Raw genomic sequence first — 12,523 nt, forward strand, 5'->3', positions numbered from 1 at the left:
ATAAAGTTCTGACAAAATCACTTCGTCTGTTGGTCAGTGCAGTACTACCAAATTCACATAACACCAAAATGTTACTTTACAAATTAATGGTTTACTACGTGGTATATCATACCACTTATTGTGTGTGAAGTTTTGTATATTATTTGATTTCCAAAGAAATAGCAGAAATATCATTACATAACATTATTAATTAATTAACCTAACCAGAAGGCATGATTTTTAATTTTAAAAAATTGCATTTTGACGTTTGGTGTGAATTTGTGCCAATTGCAGTTGGAAAGCGGACATTGCCACAATACGCCACTGTTGGAATGCGTTCATTAAAAGTGTAATAGTTTAAAACGCCACTATATTTATTTTTTAGAAAACACATTTTTGCTAAATAACACTTGATGGTAGCCACATTGGTCTTACATGTGGGGGCCCGGGGTCAAACAGCCATTGATAAGATTTCCACATCTCTTTGTCAACAATTTAAGTTGCCAAATAAGTGTCCAGTGTTTGGTATGTATTGTATCGACGCTGCAGAAAGCGACGTGGCGTTCATCCCTGTTCTCTACCACTAATCTTCTGCATTCCACTGCAGCCATTGACATTCACTGTCAATGTCCCAGCCTGTGCGAAGGGTCAGATGAGATATTTATTTTTACTTTCCTTACACCCTATTATGACCTTAGTATCTTACTTTATTTTTTAACTTATGTACAGAAGTTAAACTCCTGTTTACTTTCAGCAATTTGCTTTTTACATAATGATATATGACATCCAGTGTGTGTTTTGGAAAACAGCTCAGCGTTTGGCTCCACTCACATGCTGCTGACGTGGTTTAACACAGTAGATTGAAACCTTCTTTTGGCACCTCAATTATAAGAGGATGTTTCTTGAGGCTGGGAGGGAAAAAATGTCTGCACCACTGTGCAAACAAGTAGAACAAATGCTACAACAGCTTTTACCTGCAACTACATCTAACACGTCGTAATACCAGCTCAATACTAACTATAAGTGTCTGGACATTAATCTAACAATTGGATTGCTGTTGAACAATTTGTTTAAGAGTCTGTTCTTGGTTTGGCCTTTTTCACATAATATAGATGTTCTAAATTAGTGTGTGCAAATATATCATTATTGCCTGAGAGGTAAGTACACACTGATATATTGTGTATGCTTAATGGAAATATATGTAGAGTGGGTATGAATGGGAAGCAGGTCAATAACACAAAGTAAGAAGGACATGAGGTTTTTAAACATCAGCACACATGCTAGGGAGTGAATAGAATCAGTCCTGTTGTGTCGGTTATAAGAGAGCAAAGAAAAGCTAAATAAAGACAACGAGACAATATTAGAATTGTATTAAAGCCACATCTTTTATGCAGTAGTGATCCTCATAAAATACAAAATGTCAGCAATATACTTCTCTATTGGCCACATCATGTGCTTATCTTATCCGAGCATAGATTTTTGGTTGGTCTCCATGTTTATGTGTTAAAAATCAACGATTCAGCTAATTCATTATCAACTTTGATTACCATGACAATTAAAGCTTCAATATATTTACAAGTAAGTTATTATTCTACTAAAAATTATCCATATAAAAAACATATCCAAATAAAACATAGACATTTGATAATAACATTGAATTGTTTGTCAAATACACTACAAATATTTGAAAACAAAACTGAGCAGTAGGCACAAAGAGGCTTGGGAATGAGTAAAAACGGTACAATTTTAAATGTATCACTGACATAATGAACCTGGATTATAGTTTAAGCAAGTATAAATTAATACATATCAATTATAGTATCATCAGCATACTGTATACACTTACAGAGACCCCAAACAGAAAAAGGTTATTGTATGTAATCACCTGTTGATTGCTAGAAAGTTATAACTGTTATAACTCTGTAGGAGTAGGGTCTATATCAGACATCTTTCTGATATTTCTGATGGTATGGATGTCCAAAATGTCCCTTTATCCTGAAATCCAGTTGAGGTTCTGCGCAGCTCGTTCAAAACAACTGATAAAATGTATAGAAAAATGTGTTGTGAGAGTTCAAGTGCCTCACGTATCATGTTACCAACAGTAAGTCATAGTGGGATAGTTATAAGAAGTCTTGTTTTATTCCAGCCGTTTGCGTTTGGAAAATCTATTATTACTTTAAAATAATGTGTTCTATTATGGCAAAGTATATCATGTAAACACTAATAAGTAGGGCTATAGGACAACAAATAAATGTAACCGCAATCACTTTTACCGACGTTAGATGGCCTAATAAAGACAATCAAACTTTTAACGGACAAAAAAAAACACCACTACAACTTTGACTTTAACCTCAAAATCAACAAAGTCTCATAGTTTACAACTTAATCCAGACTTTGTATCTATAGATCACTGATCAGTCATTTGGATGACCAAAGGTGGTTACAAAAATTATTTGACTTTTTCCAAAGATTATAAAGCCAAAGATATGACTACTTCAAGACCTTTGCCATAAGAGACTATGTGAAAAGGTTTGCTCTTTGACACATAAGGTAGCTGGCTGATGATAAACTTCAACGAGGGCTGATGTAAACAAATGAAAAACGCTGTATACAAGTAAGAATTATGTGTCATTCTCCTTTGGTTGGCTAGTTGAGGTAAAGATTCATAATTAGAAAACCTGACACTCTCATATTATAACTTATGTAAAATTAAGTAAATAAATAACTGTCAGTAACGTTGTCACTGTTTTCATAGCTGCTGTTGAAGCTGTACAGTTGACAGTCACAGAGGAATGTGCTTTTGCCACTTCAGAAATCATTGGTCACTTCTACACCTGAATTATAGTAATCAGCCTTGGCTCTGCCTTAGCAATCACCAAAAAGATAGTCCTGAAAATAAATCTAATGGTTGAAGGCATACATAAGGCTATCACTGTATGAATACAACGAAATACTAAAGTCTCCTTTAAAAATGGCTTATAGAAATATAATCTTTAAACATCAAACACGTGGGAAAAGCTAATAAAAAATATTTTTCCAAAAGACAAATAAAGCATATTTATATTTGGTCATGTCTAAGTGTCAAATATCTGTGAGGAAACAACAAAAAGATGTACCTACAGAGTAACACAATCTCTCATACCAATACTGGACAGCATATAACAACAAAAAAAAACATTAATTCCTCAAAACAATAAAAATAAAATAAAAATAGAATTCAGCAAAGAAAGCGTACAGAAGATGAAATGTAATAATGAAAATGTCAACACCGAAGATTTGACCTAAAAAAGAGGAAGAAGGGTTTACATTTTTTAAGGCCCCTTGTAATAATATTCCGATATATAGTACCATTTTATTTAACGGCATTCAAAATGCGTGAAGGCTATTCTATTTACTTCCTAAAGGTTGGCAAGCTGATCCGGGACAGTTCAGGCTGTAGCTCTGTGAAGGGAACAACTGATCTATGTGCAGAACAAAGCCCAGCCCACTGTGGTTCAGCTAACAGAAGTAATGTCTAAAAGCCCAGTGTTTTCAGAGAATTACCTTCCTAGACTAGAACAGTTGTGACGTATTGTGATATGCAAACTATTTCTCCACTGAAATTGAGGATGTGCATTCAATCTTTCTCCAGAATGGAATGAAGGGAATGTTTTGTAAGTCTTATTTCTTCCCTTATGAGCTCTTCTTGACCAACACTGAACATCATATGGCGACATGTGAAACGGTAGCAGAGGGGAAAGGTAGGAAATATGCAGGGAAATGTTGGTAGCGCTGAAGAAAAACAGAGGAACTTGACTTCATCTTCAGTCGTCTAAAGGTCCATTTGAGTCCTGATTGAGAGGAGTCAGACTCCATTGAAAGTCTTTATTGGTCTGTTTAGGCGTAGAACTCCTTGGTAGACGCTTTGTGATAGGCTGTTGTTGAAACTTTGTTGTCCCCCAGGGCGTAGCTTCCTTCGTCCTTCTTCTTCATACGGTAGGCGAGGAGGAGGAGGAGGAAAACAGCAAAGAGGAATCCAACTACTCCGCATGCTATAACCGCTGGAAATGGCATGAAAAAACGAGGTTGATATACATTTCTGATGGATAATCTTAACATCAAAGAAATGGTTTATCATAAATAACCTCATCTGTTTAGTCTTTAAATTCTCCCAATGAGTAACCACATTAAACTAGACACATGAGGACAATAAGGGAAGTCATAATCTGTCCTTACCTGCCAGCACCTCCGTCCTCTCCCACATGTTCTCAGAGGTCACCTCTTCAGGAGCCTCCATGTCATACATTCTGCTGCCTCGGCCATTATTTGGCACAATCTCGTTTTCGTCCTGTCCGATCAGGACTTCATCATCACGGTTTTTCGTTGCTGAGTCATCCAAGCTGTCCAGACTGTTGTCCTCGCTGATATCTTTGATTACAGTGATATCCATGCCGAATTCGGTGTCAGTATTTTTAGTGGTAGGCATGTTGGTGGAGCTGGTCATCTGTGTGAACCAATCAGCAGTTGGACCTGCCACCTGGAGAAATATATGCAGTTAATGCACTGAGTAATTTAGGGCTGGAATAAACATTGAGACATAATATGGATTTGATACTATCCTTGTTACCACCATGTTAATCATGAAGTGGATGTTAAAATCAATTCTAAAGGGAGTTTGGTTCATACAGCTGGAAATCAATACGATATTTCATGACAGTATTCCATTAGAACTTGCATTTGCTAACATATATTAGCAAAAGAAACTGTCCCTACTGCATTAGTTATCAAAAAGATCAAAGAATAACCTAAGTGTGTGTGACTTGCTTAAATAGATAGTTCACAAATAGAGTGGTATTCTACCGTTTCCCACAGTCTACTAATGAATTCCATAAGACAGACCTTTTTGTATTTGGTTAGGTCTGAAGTATAGCAATATTAGGCTATGTTGGCTCTATTGATGTTCCTATGGGATCAAATAACATTGTCATGATCCCGTAGGCATCTAGGAATTGAGCGAAACTAAGCAGGTAAACTTAAGTGGGATTAGTGGGGGGCGCCTTTTTTCCAAGCTTTGAATATTGGGAGGCTGCCAGTCTCTCCTATATTATTAGAGGTTTTGTCTTGGGACATATTTTATCAGGATTCTTACTTTAAAATAAGAATTTGTTTAAAAAGGGAAAGCAATATTTTACCTCCTCGTCACTCTTGTCCCCATTATATGAGGTGAATGGCGTTGTCTCCGTGTCCTTCTCTTCTGTCGTTGCATCCTGACCGTCTGCTGCTGTGGTCGATGGCTTGTGAGGAGAGTCTGATGTTGGCTGTGGTCGAGTTGGAACCATTTCTTTGGAAACTGTGGTCTCGGAGAAGTTGAGGAACCTCCTGATCATCTCCTCTTTATCTGTGAAAGCTGAGGTAGAGGAAACAAAATCAACAAAAATCTAAAACTAGTCACCTTCAACCTGACATTATTAAACGGTAAACCCTTTTAGCTTTATATATACTCAAACGTTATTGTAAAGATGACATTTTGTAGGTACATGGTTTGAATTAGATAGCAACAAAATGCTAAAATGTGCCCTTGAGGTGTTGATAAACAAGTTCTTCTCACTAGCAAGAGGAATGCAACGTCACTAAACCGCCTTTCTTCTCATGTTGAGATCACAGTAAACTGTTCCAACACATTATTCACTGTGGGCATAAAGGTGAGTCATCATGGAGGAAGTGAGCATCGGACATCTGTGCGGTTCCAATAAAACCTCACCTGGCTAACAGTTCCACGTCACCCCAGGATAAACATCTGGCACATCTGAGTGCTTCTGTGTCTCAGTATGCCAGTGTCTAGAGAGCACATGTTGCTCATTCATCTGATGGAATAGATTAGGAAACACACCTTGAGATAAGGAAAACCTTTGTCAAACTAATTGCTTGTAAGAAATCTTGGCCCCGTTTCCCAGAGGCCTTTAAAGACTAAGATGATCTCAGACCCAATTGTAAGTTTAGACACTTTTACGGAAATAAAAACCCTGAAATGTGGACCAGAAGAAACAGAACATCTATAACATTCACGTTGTGTTAAGATTTCTAAACAGAAATCATGATGTTCAAAAGAGTATGAAAAAGCTAAAAGGGAAAACTTCCCAAAGGCTGTAAACTCAGCTTTATTTGAATAAACAAGCAGTGTCCATGTTTCTGGTATCTTTCATTTCATCTAGCCATGAAAGTGTCATAAACCTTTCTTCTTTTTAGAAAAGTTATTATGTATTAAAGAACCTTGACTCACCTATTCTCAAAAACAATATCAACCGATCAATGTAAGGTGGAAACCAAAATGATTTCCATTGCTAAAAATGATAACAATAACAAAACAAAGACGGTGTTATCCTAACCGTAGTCTCCGGATCCAGAGCCCGAGCCGTCTTCACCATCCTCATCATCTATGGGGAGGTCACCTGACGTCCGGCCCTCTAGGTACATGTCCTCTGTCGTGGAGAACGGTGTTTGGGACGATACCAGCAGCTGGAGGAAGAAGACAAATATATAACAGACATTATAAATCAAGCAGAAGAGGAATACTAAAGGAGAAGAGAAACAGGGACTCACAGATCTCCTTTATTCACACATGGAGCATTCCTTCTACTTATTGAACAGTTGAGCGTCTCCAGTTTGGGATCCAGATATGATCTAGAACAGTCATTGACCTGTGCTGGCCAAACATACCAGTGTTCCCTCTGTGTGTTTAACCAGTGTGTGTATTGCATCCATACGCAAGCATATACAGTCAATATAGGCTGCTTTTTTGTTTTGTTACTTTCATGTGTTCTCACAGACAGCCAGTGTCTTAGAGCGGAGGCAGGAGAGAGAGAGCCGTTTCGAAGGCAACGCACAGAACAGAGAAGTGGACACACACAGACAGAAATCATCAGGAAGCCTCCCACTTACCCAAACACTAGACAAAGGAGCGCGATGACAACTCTACTTGTCTCGTCATGTAAAGCTTAGTATGACACAAGAAACGCGGCTCCAACTAGAGCAGGGGTGGGGAACCTTTTTCCTCTCAAGGGCCATTTCAATTTTTACAATATCCTCAGAGGGCCGTACAAATTATTGACCTCTGCTTAAAAAACTAAAATCACAGCCCATTCACTTCATTCTGTGCAAAGAAAAAGCAACCTCTTAATCCAGATATCTCACCATGACTCACGTATGCATGCACGGTGTGGCGTGACCACCACAACAGAAAGATATGGACACAAGATGTGTGCAAATGTATTTAGTTTCCTATCCATGTGAACATGATTTAAGTGGGGGGACCTAACCTCCTCTAGGGGGGTCCGGGGGGCATGCTCCCCCGGGAAGATTTGTTTTTAAATGTTGAAGTTAAAAGCATCAATCTGGTGCACTTTGAGAGCAACATTAAGAGATCTATGGAAACATCTCTCAACACCCAGATGAAACAGAACTTTCTTTATGAATATTTTACAAATCACTCTCCTTTCAAACTGTATTCTTCTTTATTAATAACAACTTTTTTTTACTGTCATATAGTATTTTATACCCGTTTACTTTATTCTCTTATTTTTGTATAACTATAATGATCATATAAAGATGTGCCTTTACCTCATGGTTGGAGAAAAAGCTTCTTATATTCGTTAGCATAGCTAGCTAACTAGATGCTAATAACAACAAAGTTATTGACTGTCTGATCAGTATGACAGATGAGCAGATCGCCACTGGGCTTTCAACTAAAGACACAGACACGCAGAAACTGCAGCATGTGTACGGCTCCTTATGGGTACTGCAATTTTTGGAAGTGCAGGAGTGACGTTCTGGTGCTGTCCGTCAGAACTGCACTCCTGTCAGACGAGACATATACCACGTGATGACACGTTAGGCTCGTGTGTTGTGTTCAGCAACAACATGACCATGGCCAGGAAAAACAGGCACTCGCTTGTTTAATTTTTTTGCGGTCTAGATTTCTTACTTTTTTGCGTGTGTTTATAAATTACCTCGAGGGCCGTACCAAATTGTCTCGCGGGCCGTATACGGCCCGGAGGCCGGAGGTTCCCCACCCCTGGTCTAGAGGCATTAGGTACGTAGATACAGGTGTTCATCAGCTTTTAAAAAATAAGAATGATTTAATGTCTGAGGCAAAAAAAGCTGTGATAACTTCAGAAAGATGGTAATATAACAACAGCTAAAAAAAACACATCAAAAGAAAGCAGACTGATAATGAGTCTGAAACTCAAAAACAGAAGAAAGGCTGAGCAGATGTGGCTGGTAAGAGAGAGAGACACACACATGGATGAATATGGCCCATTGAGACTTTAAATATGTCTGGTATGTATACTATGCTTCCACTAACACAGGTGCTGAGAGAGGGAGAAAGGAAGCGAAGGAGAGCGGGAGACAGGGAAAGTACTGTATGTTTCTCATAGAACAGGTGCTGGGGATAAAGGAGGAGGATTTCTTAGTACAATAAATATTCACACAAGAGGGAAATGAGGGCATAAATACATGATAAAGCATCCCATGTCAACACTGCCCTTTCACTTGGCAGTTTACATGATATAAAGAATCTGAAAAGTGTGTTTTTACAATAACTGCAGACCAACGCACTTCATCTAATAAATGCAGTTGCTTCATTCTGATTGGACTTGATCTTTCATATAAATAACTACTGTAGAAACGTTGGCTTATTTTCCTCCTGAGAAATCTGATATTTGTATTCTAGCTATCTGAGATGTAACAAAAGAGACCTATTGTGAAATAACTAAATCTAGATTTCAAAAAGGGAAGATGTTATCTTTACACCGAGGCACATGATCTTCATACTGAAACTGAGCAAGATTCCCTTTTCAGAGCACAACAGCATGAAGTACACTGTTGTTCATGTGTGGGATCAAAACCTAACTTTAGAACTATATTGAGCTCTGGGAGAAACAGCTCAGAAGTCAAACAAAAGTCTGCATGAAGTCAAATGATCATATTTTTACAAAATGATTATGAAAGTCTAATGATATGTATGTATTGCAAAGCTCTTTTGTATTGTGAGCAGGCGTAGGAGGGTTGCAGAACATCATTATTGTTATTATTAGCTATCAGCACCATTGTGAAAAATGTGCGGCCAATGGACTCATTTCATATTCTACTGCAGACAATTTAACATTGACAATGAAACAAGAAGCCAAAAAGAATCAGCTGTCCCTTTCTCTCTCCTTTTGCCAGAAAGAAGTTATGCGTAACGGTTCACTGGAAAACTTGACTCAGTCAGAGGTCTCACACATCTGGAAAACATACACACACAGAGCTCACACACATACAAACAGACTGTATACAACCATATGGTGTCCTGCTGCGTCGTCCAAGTGAGGACAGTTTCCTGGAAACAGCCAGGTCTCAGTGATATTACAATACAGAAATTCAATATGGGGGAGTGAGTGCTTTGGAGACTGCGTTATAAAATCCTGCAATCAACATTCCATATTTTTGGAGTCTGTGGAATGAATAGTTATTATTACAGTGAGCTGAAAGCATATGCTGTAAGTCAAAGATAATGAGAGAGCAGTCGGGTCAAGAGTGAGGCTGTGCAACACAACAGACCTGTCACCACATGAAGACAGCAGCACTGAACGCTGCGTGTGCAGAGGTGTTTGTTTGATCAACGCTGAAATGAGTCATAACATGTTTGACCCCCTCAAAGTCAAATGTGTCAATAGAAGTTATATTCTCCAAATGCTTTACAAAAGGGGAAAATAAGTTATAGTAAAACGGCATGGACAGAGTTTGGAAGGACTTTACAGAATTATGAATCTTTCAAAAGACATAATGGCCAAAACGTCAGCGGAAGCCAGAGTGTGCACTACTGACTACTTTTAAGTCTACGGTGATCAGAACACTTGGTTTGGTTACTTTTTTAGGATTTTAAAATGTACACAGATGGACATGGGAATAAAATAAAAGACATAATATTGCCTTGGGTTTATATATTGAGAAAATATTGATGTCCTAATTGAGATATGTATCATAGTTATCTGATCTATTGACCCCAAACTAAAGGTCACATTATCTGGCAGATTGTCATCCGGTTAAAAACATTTATTTTGCGGTTGAGCAAAAGAGTGTCTCAACGCAAATATAAAGTAACAACATCACTGGTATTTACCATTTTAGAAAAACCAAGTTGTTTAATTTGTTACTCTTGTTAACTCATTTCTGGTCTAGTTGTACAACCAACAGTCTGGCAGTAAATGTAACCCTGACAGACCAAAAAGGATGTGAACAGTCTCCCCTCCATATAAAGAACAGAGCTGTGACTAATCCTGCAATACTTGTAAACATCTAGTAAGTACACCATCTGTATACCAAGTCTAAGCAGCTAGAGGAAATCAGCATTCATGGATTATCAACACTACTTAAAAAAAATGTGTTTGTCTTTCTGTCAGCTGTGTTTAATTGGCACAAAAAAACATTAAAAATAATTAGAGCAGGGATCATGCTTCCTCTTGCCTATGGCAGGGAGTGTAAACTCATGCAGATATATGCTTGCCTGGACTGGCCCAGAGGGACTCACTGTGAGTCATCCATCCAGAAAATGATACAATTAGCAGGCCAAAAACTCATGAGATGGGAGCGATGTCAGCGAGTGACTAACTCGTAGTTCTACAGCCACACTCAGAGAAAACGTTTTAATATACACGGTCATCCATCACGCCTAGCAATTTAGAACCAAAGTGTATTAGTGGCTTAAAGTAATAGGAAATCAAATAGTTGAATTACATTTGTTACAAAAAAAAGTTGTTTACCAGTAATCACATCCTTTTATCCTGTGTTTAAACACATGGGGCCTGACGTGGGAAAACATCCCATTAAACTGTATTTATGCCCCCAACTGTTTCAGTATTCAGCTAATGTGTACTGCCTTGCCAGCTCTGCTCCACACAGCCAGCAGCATGGTCTCAGGTTTCAGCTCTTTCCCTTTCACAATAATCACTCCATGAATCCTACATTTCACACATTTCTGGAGAGGTGGCTCATTTCCCTGGCCCTCATTTGGGACTTTTTATAGGGAATAAATCATGGTGCCAACATATTTCTTAACTTTCACAATGTATAGAGATCTCAGTTGTCATTTCCAGGTGTTTTCCAGCTTTCCAACAGACACATATATGGAAAGGAGGGGAAGGACAGGGAGAGATGTAATCTTCTAGTTTAGAAACAGTCTGACTTGTCAGATCAGGCAGCATTTCGTCATTCTTAGCATTCCATCTTTAACTAAATATGTATTTGTTTCTGATAAATCATTTCATATTAAGTTTAAAAACTTGACACATGCCCTCTGTGTGGGTGGAAAATGCAGGCCAGGTCTCGAGGTTTGGTAAATGCCAAAGCTGTGAGCTACAGGCTGAACAGACTTTGGCCCTCAGTGGACTTGAAGCCAACTGGAGGCATGCAGTGGTTTGAGTACATAATAAAGTAAGAATATCAGTGGTCCCAGGTTAGCTTTCATGTAAATAGCCTAGGCCTGTGTTGCTTCCTGGAAGACAACACTGCTAGATAAAACAATTATCATGCTTATTTTCATGTTGATAATTTATTGGTACAGGCTTACAGAAAAATATCAACGACGACCATAAACATAAGTATAATTTGAAAATATACACAAAACAAGCTATGACGGTTTAACTTTAACTGTTGGGCTTGAGTGGGAAAACACTATTAAACGGAGTCTCGCGTTCTTTAACTCAACAGCTAATACATGTCTTTTCTCAGGATAAAAGAAAGAAAAAAATCAATGTTATTATTGTAGTACACATTGAGGAGTTAAATAGGGATCGTTTTTCGAAAAATAAAACCGAAATGAAAAACTACTTACTTTTTCACTGATAAACCCAGTCGCCAGTCCAACGAGAAACAACAACCACATATTTCTCATTTTAACTTCCGAAAAGAGACGACAGTTGTAAAGGGGAAATATATATATTAAGTTAAACAAAACTAATTATATACACTGAAAAAGCTAAATTCTTCGTTACGATAATTCCTCGTCGCGTTTAAGGCTGGGGTCTTCGGCTACTTTGTTCAATCTCGACACTTTGATAGACGGTTGGACGCGTTGTGGTGAGGAGTTCCTCTGGAAAAGTTGTTTGGACTCGCAGTGCAGCGTGGCTCCGTGGTGACGTCAGCACGACGTGACGTCCATTGGGGGCGTGTCAACACAAACACACGCACACAAACAGACACACACACACCTCTACTCGTGTAGAATAGTTATATAACAAATATAATCAAAGTCAAAATGTAATAATTTATTTTTATAATAGTTATTTATTTCTATATATATATATATATATATATATATATGCATATTGAAAAACTATGCTTTCACGATTTATGTAACACCTCCACTGCTTCGATGTCGACATTCGCCAAGGAACATTTATAAAGAAACTGTTTCGTGTGATCTGGGTTTTCAAATGTCCATCACTGTGTTGGCTCTAATCATTTCATCCCACTACAGTAATTATAACGTTTTAATTTTACAACTTTTACGGTGGAGAAAAGTAAA

General features: G+C 38.1%; 1 protein-coding gene across 1 annotated transcript; it reads right to left on the reverse strand.

Annotated features, from left to right (window-relative positions):
• Window positions 1–1,339: 1,339 nt before the first annotated feature.
• LOC117553687 (syndecan-2-B-like) lies at window positions 1,340–12,120 on the reverse strand. The gene is made up of 5 exons (XM_034227728.1): window positions 11,831–12,120; window positions 6,345–6,474; window positions 5,151–5,365; window positions 4,195–4,495; window positions 1,340–4,019 (listed from the first exon to the last, which is right to left on the reverse strand). Exons 1-5 carry the CDS (start codon window positions 11,888–11,890, stop codon window positions 3,856–3,858), a joined length of 870 nt encoding a protein of 289 aa, XP_034083619.1. The 5' UTR covers window positions 11,891–12,120; the 3' UTR covers window positions 1,340–3,855.
• Window positions 12,121–12,523: the final 403 nt, after the last annotated feature.

Source organism: Gymnodraco acuticeps, unplaced genomic scaffold, assembly GCF_902827175.1.
Source record: "Gymnodraco acuticeps unplaced genomic scaffold, fGymAcu1.1, whole genome shotgun sequence".
In the NCBI taxonomy this organism is placed as follows: domain Eukaryota; kingdom Metazoa; phylum Chordata; class Actinopteri; order Perciformes; family Bathydraconidae; genus Gymnodraco; species Gymnodraco acuticeps.